At 37.8% G+C, this 16140-nt stretch overlaps 2 protein-coding genes and 1 pseudogene across 2 annotated transcripts; 2 read left to right on the forward strand and 1 right to left on the reverse strand.

Moving 5' to 3' along the window:
* Positions 1 to 3531: 3531 nt before the first annotated feature.
* On the forward strand, positions 3532 to 6781 carry LOC137937376 (uncharacterized). The gene is made up of 10 exons (XM_068782442.1): positions 3532 to 4842; positions 4976 to 5086; positions 5305 to 5509; positions 5602 to 5783; positions 5866 to 6002; positions 6083 to 6178; positions 6263 to 6332; positions 6427 to 6501; positions 6594 to 6639; positions 6720 to 6781. The coding sequence occupies exons 1-10, from the start codon at positions 3532 to 3534 to the stop codon at positions 6779 to 6781; spliced, it is 2295 nt and encodes a 764-aa protein (XP_068638543.1).
* Positions 6782 to 7182: 401 nt separating this feature from the next.
* Positions 7183 to 11423, reverse strand: LOC137937070 (protein RER1B-like). The gene is made up of 4 exons (XM_068782112.1): positions 11172 to 11423; positions 10291 to 10667; positions 7601 to 7781; positions 7183 to 7514 (listed from the first exon to the last, which is right to left on the reverse strand). The coding sequence occupies exons 2-4, from the start codon at positions 10635 to 10637 to the stop codon at positions 7458 to 7460; spliced, it is 585 nt and encodes a 194-aa protein (XP_068638213.1). The 5' UTR covers positions 10638 to 10667; positions 11172 to 11423; the 3' UTR covers positions 7183 to 7457.
* A 2668-nt stretch (positions 11424 to 14091) lies between these two features.
* Positions 14092 to 15511, forward strand: LOC137937377 (pentatricopeptide repeat-containing protein At1g73710-like; annotated as a pseudogene).
* The last annotated feature ends 629 nt before the right edge of the window (positions 15512 to 16140 follow it).

Below are 16140 nucleotides of genomic sequence, written 5' to 3' on the forward strand. Positions count from 1 at the left end.
ATGCCACCTCTATTCATAAATATATATGTTATATATGGTTCTCATTCAAAAGAGAAGGTTGTGTGTGATATATGGAAGGTAATACTTATTCTAAAGGACTTACCGTTATGATATATGCAAGTTAAATTCTTATGTTTGGGTATAAGGATATTATATCTATGAATTAGTTCTTGAGGATGTATCAATATTAAATGGTACATATTAAGTATTGAATGAGGCAAGTGGGAGAATGTTAGACATGTCTGTTTATCTAGCCCATTATTAGATGTAGGGATAGTAGTGTAAATGACCATCAATTAAAACTTATCCTTTTATGCTTCTACGATTCGGAGTTTATTGTATGCTCAAGTCTGTTTTTTCTTTTGAGTATTTTCTTTGCGTAGGATCATTATCATCCAGCTCTGACGATGAATATCACTTGGGGGATTTGCATAAGCTAGTATCTCCTCTTCAGCTTTTTCAGCAAATACATCCTATCTAAATCACTTGCTTGCAATCTGCTCTTCGCTAGGATGTTTGCAATCGCTCCATGAGTTGATTTGCTTCATCATCTACATCATGTTTGAGAGAATCATCAGACTCTACTAGATTCTCCGCAGAGTCGTATTCCTAAATGAGAATTAAAATAAAAGAATTATAAGTAAGTCGTAATAAAGAACGTTCTTCTTATCAGCTGACGATAATTGCCTAGAAAATGACAAGCCAATTGAATTTCCATTAAACAAGCAACAATACCAGCAGACGAGACAGGGAAAACTCCTCCTCATGTTAAGGCATAAGACATAGTACAGGAATTGGACATCTAACCAGCTAATTTAATATCTTAAAATAGAGAAGTCGTGCCTTGGGTGAAATCAATATTACATATCAAGCAGACGAGTCTCTCTCTATCTTGGGAGGAGTCTTGTGTCTTAGACCCGTAACATAAATTTCAGTAGATGTTGATGGACCAGCAACTGGTTTTGTTTTCTCAACTACCTCTAAAATCTGCATTTTAAATATTTAATGCACCCATGTAAGCATCCTATAAAAATTTATGCTCTTGTCTCTGGCGCAGCTCCCCTAAAGAGGATTTCTTTCAAACTTTTTCCCCAATAGGAGAGGTCGAGCAGAGGACGAGCTGCCGAGGGGAACGAGGCCGATGACGACCGGCGTCATGCTTGTGAGATGGCGGAGATTGAACGACGTTCACTACCTATAACTACTCCTCTCTCTCCTCTCCCTTCTTCTAGTCTTTACAACAACCCCAAAGCAACTACTGCATTTAATTCAATCTTCACCCACTGCTTTGAGAATCTGAAATAAAATAAAAAAACCAGTTGACTGACTTAACGTAAGGGAAATGTTTAAAAGGGAGCAGGTCTTCAAATCCTCTTCCGAATCATATCCAGCTGGATTGGTATGTGCAGGTTGATAACCTTCCTCCTTTCACGTCTTCCCCATAGGCGTCCTCAAAAGGGGAAGCGATTCAGCTAACTTCTCCCTAGAAATGTAATTCATAAAAATGAGAGGAAGAGTATTTGTTTTGATCTTCTTTTTCTGGGCTCTCCTGACCATCATCACCCCCACGCTCGTATCCTGGTCCGCTGGGGCTCCGTCAAATTTAGAATCCAAAGGTATGGAATAGAGAAACCCATAGTTTCAGTTTTTTATCGTTTAGCAAGTAATTGTTTGGTTGTGACGATGAATTTCGTGATCTTCGTTCATCAGTAAACCTGAAAGAAAGTGAACAAAAAGCAAGAAGAATGATGGGCAACGCCGAGATGGATCGATTGACAGAAAAACCAGCTGCAAGACCACCGGCGATGGCACCATCCCCTACGCAAAGTTGATTAGCACAGAGGATTACCGATTACGTGTAGCTTCATTCTTTATTATACGATGGCCTGGAAAAACCTGTAATTATATCATTCTGACAAATTTATGCCTACCATTTCGTGTTCTTGAGTAGAGATGGTTGGTATTGGAATTTTTTAGACAGAATATGGACGGGAAGATCACATAAAGACTCCTCATGTTTCTCATTTCTACGAGAAATTGAGGGGCATTTTACATTTTAGAGGGAGATGAAGAGTTGAGGAGTTGGTTCCTTTATGATATGGAAGACATGAAGAGAGGGAGAGATGACTGTGTATACTATTAAAAAATAAATTGACGTTATTTGTTTAAATGCATATAATTTTTTTTAAAATTCTAAGAATTAAAAATATTGAAGATACATCAATTTTACCATGTTAGTACCTTTAGAAATCGAGATTAAATTAAACGATTATAATATGATTTTTAAAAGGATGAGATATTTTTTCAGCTTAGATAATTCACGACCTTATGCAGTTGTGTTCGCAATAGTATAAATTATAGAAGGGAATTTTACCAAAATACCAATTTAAAAAAATTTATTTATGAAAACAACGACGATTTCAACTTATTTGCAAAACTACCGAACTTTGACCGGTCTACTAAACATGTGGACAGTCAAATGCGACACCTAAGCTTTAACCACTTACGTGTCAACACCTCATCAGTACGGTATGGTAGTTGAACACATGGGCTGCCACTTCAATATTTTTACACACATGTCATCTCACACGTCATTTTCAATTTACAAATAAATTTAAAATATATTTTTAAACTCTAAAATAATTTTTTGTATATTTTTTTTAATTTATAAATATTTTAAATCGATAATATGTGGGTAAGACTTAAGAGTAAGATTTATTTTCTTTATAAATATTTTAAATCTAATTATTTTACTTTTTTTTTAAAAAATATAAAGTAATAAAAAGTGTAACGATAATTTTTTTAATTAATAAATATTTTAATTGATATTAAATGGTGTTAAATAAGTAAGAGTTATTTTTTTAATTGTTTATTAAAAATTTAATAATTTTTTATTTTAGATATAAGGTAATAAAAAGTGTATTTGATTTTTTAATTTTTTAAAAATTTATTCAAAACTTTATCATGTAATGTGTGGCAAATGACGTGTTAATAATAATGACGTGGCAGCCTTTGTGTTCATCTACAGTATCACTCTGATGACGGGGCGATGCGTAAGCAATCAAAATTTACGTATTGCCTTTGACTGTCCACATATAAAGTGGACCGGTCAAATTTGGATAGTTTTATAACTAAATTTTGGTAAAATTCCCTATAAATTATAGAAAGTTGGAAACTGTTCTCTTCTCTGTGAGACGAGAGAAGAGCAGCCGAGCAGCAACTAATCGTTCATCAACGAGAGCATAACAAGGACAAAAGGGATTCGCTGGAGCATCGCTTAGGAATTTCAGGAACAAGATGCATCTTGTTTATTTGGTTCTGAATTTTCTGGAGATTGACAGGTTGAGCTGCTTTCGTCGTGTACGATGGAGCTGCTTTGACCAGCTCGCGTCCTCAACATATCCACCGTAGAAGATCCTACGCCGCCCTTCCCCTCTCCGACAACAACCAGGGAATTTGTTCTTCTTTACCCATCCATCTCTTAGCAACGAGGCTCCACGCTACTCTCGCTCTCTGATCACTTTGTCGAAAATGGAGAATTCCTACAGACACAGCAAGGACACCCACTCTCGTTCGTCTTTAAAACAGAGGCGAAGCGGGTATGAGCCGTCGGATACGGAAACCGAGTGGCAGGAGAGCCCATGGGGCGACTTAAACGAGGATAATCGCAGAATGCATGGAGATTTATTCTTTCCTTCAAATCGTGACAGAAATATCAGTTCTTTGAGCCGTAGACAAAGGTATCCTTCCAACTATGATTTTTCTGTTTCTGGCAATAGCAAGATTTCAAATACCAAGCCTGAACCGAGAAAGACTCGAAGTCGATCTCCTTACAAGCCACAAGCAGATGAGGATACGGATATTTCTCCTATTTCTCCAATGCGAAGAAACATCAGTCCTTTCGCTGCATCTCAGGGCAGGAGACATGTTTCGCCATACAAGTCCACCAAGGAGGAAGGCGACCAGGACATTAACGAAACAAATTTCTCGAGCAGAAAATATGACTATCGCACGCCACTCAAGTTTATTGATGCGGAGAAAAATGGCGCGTCCTATTTTCCGGGAGCCTCAAAAGTGACTGAGAGAAGTAGTTATTGTCGAAACGCGGTGTCAGCTCCAAGATTGAGAGCTAAGGAACAGCAAATTACTTCTGCCTCTACACCGAGAATAGGACACAGGAGTCCCTCACCATTGGTGAGAAGCTTAACCCAGAAGCAGAAAGAGATCTCCCACCCCAAGACCCCATCTGGTGAAATCAACGAAATAGTCGCGACTGCCAAATTACTTCAGTCAAATGGTCGCTTCCCCACCCATGACCTGATGACACAAAGCATAGAATCAATAACACCGAGTGATATTTTCTTCTCACAAGATTACATGGCGACGCAAAAGAAATTTGGTGCTAAAGAATTTGCGCCGGAGCCGACAGTGGCTCCTGGAAGAAATAACGTAGCTCCACCACAAACGAGCGGATTCAGAACAGGTTCTGAAAATCAGGTACGAGCTTTCTCAATGAGCAGGACTGTGCCATCAAAAACAAATACGAGCTTGAGCACTAGTATAAGCCGGCAGAGTGGTGGAAAAACCAGCCAGGAGAGTGGGAGTTTCAGAAAATTCACCGTCAGTAGACAGAAAAAACTACCCGATGCATGGTTTCCCTGCGTGAGGGTCCCTTGCAGGACCTCAAAATCGCCTGAACACAGACAGTTTGGTGAAACTTCGTTCATTGAAAAAGCATTTGTGGTGGAAAATTTGAGACAGTTTTGGGCTGACAAGCATCAGCCGGGATCTTTGAATGGTTTCATTTGCCACAAACAACAAGCACAACAACTAAAGCAGCTGGTAAGGAAACTTTCCATCGCCTAATCTCAAATAAGCAATGACTGCTCAATACGGGTAGTTTATAATTTAACGATCCTTGGCCTCGACCATCTTCTTCTTCCTGATTTCTCTCTGTTTCATTTACTTTTACTAGATATCCCACAACAACTGCCCGCACATTCTGTTCAAAGGACCTTCAGGATCGGGAAAAAGAGCACTATGCATGGCGTTACTGCATGAAATCTATGGCTCCTCTGCTTTGAAAGTACGTATCAGATATATAGTTGCTTTTTTTTTTTTTTTCCTTTTTGACGGAGAGGTTCTTCTCTCTTTCAATACTTCTGATATGATGTTTTCAGGATGATCTTAAACCAGCTATTTTCGAATTTTTTTTGTAGGTAACAAATGATTTGAGATACATACAGGTTGAGGTAAGATGCACAGGAACAAGAAGCTAATTTCCATTCTAGTTCTCCTGCTCAGTTACCAAGTTCCTTATGCTCTGTCCAGGAAAGGCTTATCGAAGTGGTTTTCCCATTAACTTCCAGCCTCCATCATATGGAGCTTAATCTACGGAGCGACATAATGAATGCCAAATATGCATTGATGGCCCTCGTGAAGGAAATAGCCAGCAACCATGAATCTATTCCCGAAGTCAGTGACGCTAGTTACAAAGCAGATTACAAAGGTACTGGGAGCCTGACCTGATCACATTTCTCCACATACAGAAGCCTACTTTTGCGTAACTTAAAAAAATGAGATCATTGTACTCTGTTACAGTGATCGTTCTCCATGAGGTTGACAACCTCCCCGAGCCTATTCAACACTTGATTAAATGGATTATGGACTGTTATACGGACGCATGCAAGATCATACTCTGCTGTGAAGATGATACTAATCTACTCGAATCTATTAAAGGCCGCTGCAAAGTGATTATTGTGGATGCCCCTGTTGCACATGAAGTAAGAAGTTTTAAGATTTAATCAACTAATAAGTTGGGCTTACTAGTATCTGGTTACCGTTTGCCTCCTTTGTGATTTTCAGATCATGGAGGTGCTGATTCAGATAGCAAGAAAGGAAAACTTTGAGCTACCTATGACTTTTGCTGCTAAAATTGCAACCAAGTCGAAGCAGAATTTAAGAAAAGCAATTATGGCACTTGAGGCATCCAAAGCACACCAGTAAGCATGGTGAAATAGGAAACGTTAAATGGGGTTTCATTGTAGACATGCTTTTGTGACTAACTTTCCCTTCTCTCCAGCTATCCATTTGCTGATGAACAACCTATTCAGCTTGGGTGGGAAGAGGCTGTCGTGGAAATAGCCACTGAAATTCTAGCTGATCCATCTCCCAAAAGGCTTGTATCATCTAATTCATCCTTTTTTTTTTTTTTTTTATGAATCATCATTTGCAACATCTACATTACTTTTTTAATTTGCAGATTGTTTTTATCACGAGCAAAGCTTCAAAAATTGTTGGTGGACTTTGTTCAACCAAAACTCATCCTTCAGGTAATCTTCAAGGTTAAATCACTCAATTCTGGACGGATATTGGGGTTTGTTCTTATCCTTCTCTCTAAAAGAACGATGAACGTCCCGTTTGCAGAAACTTGTGCAGCAGTTTCTCAAGGGAGTTGATGCCGGCTTGAAAAGGCAGCTCTACTATTGGCATGCTTACTATGTCAGTTCTTCACCCTCTCTCTTTATTCTTATTTAGATTATCATTTAATGAATACTGGCAAAAAACAAACTTTCCACCCTGATTCCTGACAGGACAAAAGGCTTCCACCCGGAGCAAGTGCCCTACTCAAGCTGGAAGGTACAGGACATGTTTTATAATACTGTTTCGTCTTCCTGGCCATGTATTTTATCCATCTCATGTATTTGGTGTGCGCTCAGAGTTTCTAGCGAAGTTCACAAGTATTCACAGGAGGAGCGGTGGTTTTCGTCGGTTCTCTTAACAGATCGCATCCCCACTGAACTCAAATGGGCTTTAACTGGAGGATGCTGCTTGCCGAGACATGAAACCCATTGGCTTCTCAATTGATGCTTCTGTTGGAAATTTGCAACTAAAACATTAGTTAAAGAGTACTATATTGGTATATGATAATTGTTCCGAACAGCACTGTTATTTCATACCCGAATGAGATTTCTTCCCAAGCTACAAAGCTGGCAAAAAGGTCTTCAATCAAACCACCACTGGCAAGATCTTTTCAGTTTTTCACTAGATAAATAAATCCTTCCAAGAAAAGACGTGATCTCTGAGAACGTGACCATACACATTGCTCTCTAGAGAAAAGTAGTCACCGTGCACTTGGTACTTTATGAAAAGCTTCGTTGGCTGATCAAAATGCACATTGCGTGTCCAAGATTTTCATTAGAAACGACCAGGGAAGAAAACCACACAAATGAGAATCAATGAAGAACAAATAAAAGAAAGAATGATATATGCACAAATAAAGTTTTCAAGTAACGTACGCCATATGTTAAGCCCCAAAACAGGACAAGCTGTAGGGGAGTGGCTTACATATTTTGCTTATGTTTATATTTCTAACAACACTGACATGTTTGTTTCAGAACCTAAAGAGATAAGGACCTACAACGCCAATGCCACCTGACACATCCGTGACACCATCCTCAGTCCCTAGGCGTACCACTGCTACTACTAGCAGTCGATCTCTTTCCGGTGTACTTCTGTTACAAAATTAGGCACAAAGATAGATTAAATATGGGGAAAAAATAGCATAGCATCCACATGCCAAAATATCAAGAGCGCTTACCTGCTTCCCAACGGTGAATGGGACATATTTGTATTTGATCATATGTAGAATCTGGCGCTTCATTGTCAAGACAAAAAGAACAATCCAGTAGCAGAGCAATATGGGCCAGAAGACTGGAACATCAAACACTGAAAAGAAGGTCATCACAAAAGCGACAAGGAAGGCCTTTGTAATGGCATACCTGAAAAAAAAACATTCCATAAAGATGGTCAGTTCAAACTCACATATACTGATATCAGTCATCTACCAATGCAGACAGGCCATATTCATTTTCAAGATGGAGTTATGGTTAGACGAACTTAGAAACCGTTACCACCACAGAGAGAGAGAGAGAGAGACAGAGAGAGACAGAGAGAGTCTTTAATAGAAAGGAAGAAAGGACATAAACACCCTAAATCAGTTTCCAATCCTAAACTCAACCAACAGAACATGAGAAACACATATTCACATTCCAAATTTTGCAATAGAGCATGTATGTTTAGAGACAAGGAAACGGAACAAGGAGGTCCAATTTAACTGATACAGGGGAAGAGGTAATTGAGGACGGGATACCCAAAGAATTACCACACACACACACAAAAACAAAAACAAAAAAGCAAAAAAAACCATGAGGTCAACTAAGCGAAGGCTTTTATCGGAAGATAAAGTAGAAAAGGAATCAGTTGCACCTTCCCTTCCAAAACCACTAGAACCCACAATTTCAAGACCCATCCAACAAATAACCTGATTCAAGCTTCCCCTATAGAAGCTAAATCATAGCTAAATAGCTCATACTTTGTCTTTCTTCAAAAAAATTAAAACATCGACAATTTTAATGAAGATTTCATAATGATCACAATAACCCATTAGCATAGAGCTCAGAATAATATTTCACTACATAGGAATCCACAACGCAGTGGGCAGGCAAACGGTCCAAAGAAGACATAGCTGGGAGCAAGATAAAAGATCCAATAGTTCCGCTTCTTTCTTATTCATTATTATCAAAAAATTATTTCCTTTCTTTTCACCAACCAGAAATCTGCAAACATTTTCATTTCTGATGCATTTTGGAGCTGAATTGAGGTCACTGAAAGGCAACTTATCAACTTGTTGACTAATTTCCCTCTGACATCAGCTAGAAAACTAGTTAATCAGAATGTGATTCTTTCAGCCATGACGAGCTTATTGTTGCCATTTTTTTTTCTGTTGGTGGAGAGTGATAACTAGCTGAAATAAGAGGCACAGTGTAGCTTGCTAGCAAACAACCTATCCAATGTTGCCAGCCAATGTCAGCAGAAATATTGTTTCAACAGCAAAACATCCCATCAAAATTGTGAACTCTTTTGATCCATGACATTACAATTGACAACTGGAATAAAACGTCCAAGCAGCTCAAAGTCCTCACCTTAGATGGAATGAGTGATAACGAGACACTTCCTAGCAAAAAGCAAACCATAAACTTTCCTTTTGTGAGGTGAGCCACTGATCTGACACCAACATGCCAAGTGCAGGTTGGGGAGAATTAATCACCTAAACTGAATACCGTTTTAGTAATGCTTACTAGTGCCCATTTCTTATATACATCTCTCTACTTCTTCATAACAAACCATTTGGTACACCAAAATTGAAAGGGCTTTGTTTTTAAGGGCAAATGAAAGAGCTTGCTGTAACAACAACAACAACTTGAATTTTTTTTAAAATTCAAGGATCAGGAAGGGTATGGCTAAATACTTTTTGATTCTCATTATATACTTCTTATGTTTCATCAACAAAAATACCAGATGTAGCAAGGCATATGATAGTGATAATAAAATGGTATTCTCCTGATGATGGAATGGCAGAATAAGTAACAGTCTGAGCACAACTAGGTCAACCTTTGCTTTTCTTCAGTACTTTCCAAAGTTTTAATTATCTTCATATATATAGTTGATATCATTCACAATCTCAACTTAATTAAGTAATCGCCTTGGACAACTTTTCTGTCCTCAAGAACACAAGGAGCAGGAAAAAAAATGCTACTTTAAATTTTTTTATGAAGAAACAAACTTCAAAACTTTGAAAGGAAGAAGATCCTTCAAAGCAAACAAGGCACCTTTGGTACTGAACAAGACTCACAATACCGAAGGATGAAAATATTTTCCCACATAAAAGAGATTCTGTCGAAAAGGTTGCATCATTGTTCATCATCAAATGGACAATATAGAAAATTAGCAGAGTGAATTGGGCCTTTGGCTCGACACTCGCACAAGAAGGTTTCTGGTGTACGAGTTCCAGTTTCAACTGGTAAGGGGTTCCAACATTCAAAAATAAATAAAAATAATCATAGAAAGCAGTAGTGGTTGTTAAATTTTCTTATGCAGACTATACACTTATTAAAAATTAAACGCAGGTTCAAGTATGGTTCATGAAAATTTCTAAACATAGAAGTAAGGAGAGTTGAACAATAGATACAGAAACAGCAGCTACAACTTGTTACATTGAGACAGTAAAGAACATGCTCAATGCATGCTACTAAGAAGAAAACAAGTACAAAGAGAGAAAATCAAGGCAGACAAGAAGCTTTTAGCCAGTTATGAGAAAAACAGACAGCTCTAACAGCTGGGAAAGATAATGAACCATAACTACTTTCACAGTTAATACCCAAGGAAGCCTTGCTCTTCACATCGTTTTTCCAATATATTCAAAGATTAGAGTAGAAAAGATAATATTACCAAAATTTGAATTCTGGGAGACGACGGATGAAAGGCTTGAATTCGTCCGAACCCTTTGTTGGGAGAGAAGCACCGTCCATTACTTCCAGCTCCGGGTCCACTTTAGGAGATAGGAACCCAATCAAGAGATTCAAGACATAGATGCCCAATCCATATGAAATTATGTAAAACCCCTGAATATAATACACGCGCAAGACATAAATAGAAGCCACCGCAAGTGTTCCAAGCCATCTTCCAACGGGATGGGGCGTGGATCTGTCAAGATAGTACTGGAAAGCTCTTGACAAATCGCTCCTCAATTTCGCTAAAGGCACCGTAGCCTGGGCGCCGTCCCCCAGTCCCTCCATGAACGATCAGGTTTAAAGAGGGGAGAAGATCTACAATGGGGTACATGACAAACAGAAAAAAAAAAAAAGTAATTAAACACAAAAACGCAAAATATAGAACTCTAGTAAAAAAAGAAAGTGCCGAAAATGGAAGATAATCTGAAGTATCAAGATTAACCACGCTGCCGATGAGTGATCAGCTGTACTGCAGAGTTAATGAAAATTGGGGAAGTAATAGCAGGCAGATCTAGATGGCAAAGTAAACAAATAAATGTAGATCCAGAATACCAGTAACAAAATAACCAGCATATCGGTAAAGCAAAAGAAGCAAACTAACAAGACAAGTAAAAAAACAAATCGAAAATTGGAAAGGCGATAAACAGCGTGATGCGTGAAAGGCGATAAACCGAAACGCCCAACGCAAACTTACCGAAGGAAGGTTTCCCGCCGGCAGAGGGAAAGCTAAAACAAATAAACACAATGAAACGTGAACCCTGATAATTACTCTATTGGAGATAGAATTAGGTCATTTCCAATCATGGATAAAAAAATTACCTAGTCAAAATGGTTTACAGGATTGGCATCGAAAAAATCGACGGAACGACAAAAAGAATTGCTGCAGCGATCCTCGTACTTCCTCTGTCTAGACGGAGTCGGATATTTATCTGCAGAGGGAGATTGGAGACCGAACAGCTTCTGATAAAAGAAAGAGCTCTCTGCGTGGGCGGTAGAGACCAAGACGGCAAGACGGGGTCAGAAAGCACGGATTTCCAAAAGTGAATTTGCTAATTTAGCCCCATTGCTCTCTGTGAAGAATTGCGCGACGGGATGCATAATTTGCTTCAGAGCGAGGGTAAAACAGTCCAAATAAACGGGCGCAAAGCCATCACAGCTTAGAACAACCATGCCCCGATCCCCATTTGCCTTCCAAGGAAATAAGAGGTGGCTACGCATGGCGGGCCACTTGACTTTGAAATAGCAATTTTCCTTAAATATATATATTTCCTATTAGGTTCCCTTCAATGAATTACCTAAATAATTTGTGGGCTTACTGCGATTAGTACAATCTCCTGTGTTTTCTCTCCTTTATCTACAGTCATTTTTCTTCTCTGAGTCGAGTAAGATCTTGTCATAATGTATACTCTTTTCTGCTTGCGTTATTCTCGCATTCAACTCATTCTATTTAGCTTTAGGGGGGGTCAGTGCACATGACTCAGGACATAAATCTTTATGTGCATTATGCAGTTCATATCATGAGGTTGTTAGGGAGCGCCGAAATTCATGTCATGTACTTGAACATCTATGACTCAGGAGTTCATGTCCCAAGAGTAAACGGCCAATTTTGAGAATCATCTACATGACTCACGCACGGGGCTGTCTCTCGGGTCTCTCTCTGCCGCACACCCTCTCTGCCATTTCTTTCCCGCAACCCTCTCTCGTTCCCGCAGCCCTCTCTCGTTCTCTACTCCCTCTCTCGTCTTCGGTCTCCCTCTCTGGTCTTCGCCTCTACGGCATCCATCTCGCTACGAACGTCCTTCCGGCGTCCTTCTCTCCATCTCGGACTCGCTCTCCCTCTGAACCTCCTGCTCGATTTTGACATTTGGGCTTCAATCTTTTTAATTTCTACTTCGATTTGTCATCGATTTCCCCATTCGGCTTTGATTTCAGCCATCGGCTTCGGTTTAACAGCCATCCCCCCTCTCCTCTCCCTCTCGACCTCCGTCGCAGAGCACGGGAGGTCAAACATTTGTTACAGAGCTTCTCGGCCTCCCTCTCTTCTCCCTCTTGGCGTACCGTCGGAGCGCCGCCTTTGTCGGCGTTGCCCGCCGGCCGTCGTTGTTGCCTACTAGCTCGTCCCTGTCCCCGTCGCCGTCGCCATTGCCCGCTGGCTCGCCGTTGACGAAGACGACGATGGTTTAATTTTTCCTAAGTTAGGAAAAATTAAACTATCTTCATAAAAATCATTAATTTATAATTTTATTTATAAAATAAATATTTGTATTTATAAAATAAATATTTTTATTTATTTAATATATTTATTTTACAATTATTATATTAAAATAGTGATTTAATAGTCATAATTAAAATATTGTTAAAATAAATATTTGATAAATTATTTTGGCATAATTATCCGATTGCTATAGTTAATTAAACCAATGATTTTAAATTTTGTGATAATATATTATTAATTAATAATACATAAAATATATTATGTACAAATATATAGTGTGTTAAAGTTATGATTAGATCAATTTTTTTTCTTAAATTATTCATTTTTAGGTCAAAGTATATCATATGTTATTAATAAATTAATAACTCAACGTATTACTTTCGTTTTTGTTATTTATAACGTTATTTATTTATTATTTGTAATTAATCATGTACGTATTTCATTGGCTCATGTAATTACCATATTAATGCACAATAAAATATCTAATTCAATTAATAAATATATTAATATATTTAATTATACATTGAATAACTTATTCATGTAGTAATAATAGATGTTTTACCTAATTTGGGGTTTAAGGATTATGTTGTAATTAAGTGCAATGTAAAGGTTTAGAGATTCTCTTGTTTTTTATGTTTTTCACATATGGGGGCACTAACACTGGAAACTTTTTTCTAGTGCACATGAAGTCGTCAACACTAACACTAAATGCGAAGATGATCTTCATGTACATGACTGACATGATCTTCATGTTGGACATGAACTTGATCTTCAAGAATCCATTTGGGGCACTAATCCCCCCTTACTGTAGGCTGATCATAATTCATTTTTAATATTTTTATTATTAATTATTTCAACTCGGGGGTTCTTTTTTGTTTTCTAATGTTCATCTGTCATTCTTTTGTTGCATTTCTTCTCATTTTAAACCTTGTGTGGTTTTGAATCTTAGGATTTACAGGAAAATAGATACTTTCATACTGTATGCGGAGCTAAAACCCGTTAGTGCCTCGCGTAAGTGCAGGGGGAAAGTAAAATAAAAATGTATTTCACTTCCCCCCGTTTTAGGCATAATGGTAGGAAAAGTGAATTCAGAGGGGTCGAGCTTTGAATTCACTTTCCCTCACTCAATTACATCGGGTTGTCAGGAGGGCCGTCAAACGAAACATTTTTGGGGGAAAAAAAAATTTTGTGCTCTCGCTCGCGACCTTTGGCGATTTCAATCGCCCCCTTTGCAACCTCTCCCCGGCACGCTGATTCTTTTCCTCTTGTCCCCAGCGCTCGCTGATTCTCTTCCTCTCGCCATCCCCAACATCGATGACCTTCAGCGACTTCTCTCCCCCCCTATGCAACTTCTCCGGCTTGATTCGAAAGAAACTGGTAAACCCTTCTTCTTGGAAAAGGTTTTCTTCTTTTTGTGTATCTATCGACCATAGAAAAACGTTGAATCCTCCCTCTTCATCTCTTCCAAGTTCAAGTAAGTGTTTTTCTCCTACCGGCTGGTTGTGCTTCTCTATTTGGTTTCACATGACGCTGCCCTACTGCAACTCGAAGGAACAACAGGATTGGAGATGCGTTGTTCGTATCTTTTGATGGATTAAGTCTCAGAAGGATTATGTGTCAAATGTAATTCAATATAATGTCATTTTGCGGATTCTTGGTAGGGCGCAGTAGTGGGATGAGCTTCGTCTTTGTTGGATTGAAATGGCAAGAGATCGTGTATTTCCCACTAATAACACTTATGGAATGATAATTGATGTTTATGGGAAAGTGGGATTGTTGCATGAATCACTGTTGTGGGTCAAACATATGAAAATTAGGGGAGTTTTCCCCGACAAAGTTACTATGAAGACTTTTCTCCAGGTTCTAAAAGATGCTGGTGAGTTTGATATAAGGACTAGTGTATGGGCCGAGTTCAACTGGAGAATCTTGAATTTGAGTCTGTTGATTTGGATTTAGTTATGGCTCCAATGAGTCTTAAACATTTTTTGTCTACTGAGTTTTTTAAGGTTGGTGGACGCATTCCACCTTCAAAAATTTTGTCTTCTGATGAGCAAGGTTCAAATCGAAAGCCTCAGATGGTTGCAACTTACAACACTTTGATTGACTTGTATGGAAAGGCAGGTCGTCTGGAGGATGCTTAAGATGCTTTTGCAGAGATGTTGAGGTTAAGGCCAAAGCCTGATACAATTACTTTTTACACCTTGATCCATATTTGTGGGTCTCATGGACATTTGTCTGAATCATTGTCTTTGCTCAATAAATGGAAGAGAAGGTGTTTAAACCTGACACTAAAACTTATAATATCTTCTTGTCTTTATATAATGATATTGATGATATTGAAGCTGTATTTAAAAGTTATAGGAAGATCAAAGAGTTTCGTCTCTATCATGATACCATTACATATAGAACAATAGTCTAGATATTGTGCAAGAGAAAGATGGTTGAAGAAGTGGATAATGTATTAGAGGAAATAGAGAGAGCTCATATAGATGTTGACCAACAATTGTTGCCCCTTGTTATGGATATGTACATTAACAAGGGTTGTTGTAGAAGACAAAACTCTTTTTTGACAATCATTGTACTAGGGAAAGGATCTCATAAAAAAATTATGTTGCAATCATGGATGTCTATGCAGAGAGGGGCCTCTGGTCTGAAACCGAGGCAATATTTAGATGAATATAATGTAATGATAAAGGCATATGGTATAGCTAGGCTCTATGACAAAGCCCTATATGTGTTCGGGAGCATGAGAAGTTCTGGAACTTGGCTAGATGAGTGTACATATAATGAAAATGAAGACAGTGATAGTGGTGATGATGTTAAGGATGATATGGACACTCAAAGAAGTACAAAGGGAGTCTGCAGTACAATCTACAAGAGCATCGTATTTTCGAGATGTATTAGCAATTCAGATGTGGCAAAATTATTGACTATTATGTTTTAAATATTTTTTGTGTTGTATTTTGTACGTACATTTTTAATTTTTTTATATTAAATAGGTGATTGAGTTATATTTGTATCATTTATTATTATTATTATTACGATATTTACGTAGTACGATATTTGTGTAAATATTTTACTTTTTATAAATTATGTTAATAAATTAATATTATTTTGATATTACTAATATTTATTAAGTTAATAACTATTTTATAATATATTTTTTACATAATTATTTCATATTTAGATATTATAAAATTAAAATTTGATTACACTTTTAATAATATAAAATTAAACATTTGTTTAATTGTTATATTTAATATACTTTCTTTATTAACTAATATTAATTTAATTTTCTAAAAGTCAAATATAACAAAATATTTTATTTAATAAATAATTTATCTACACTTTACACTGCACTTTCCATTGTGTACACTAACACAGACAAGTACTTTACAGTGCACTTTACATTGTGCACACTAACACAAACAAGTATTTTACATTGCACTTTTCATTGCGCACACTAACACAAACAAGTACTTTACATTCCCTCTCACTTTCCCCAGGGAAAGTACTTCACTTTCCCTTCCACTTTCCCTTGGCACTAACAATGTGCACTAACCCCCCCTTATT

This window comes from Aristolochia californica, unplaced genomic scaffold (genome assembly GCF_029961685.1).
Source record: "Aristolochia californica isolate CCGP_79_NKW_82.1479 unplaced genomic scaffold, dmAriCali1.0.hap1 SCAF_7, whole genome shotgun sequence".
Classification (NCBI taxonomy): Eukaryota; Viridiplantae; Streptophyta; class Magnoliopsida; order Piperales; family Aristolochiaceae; genus Aristolochia; species Aristolochia californica.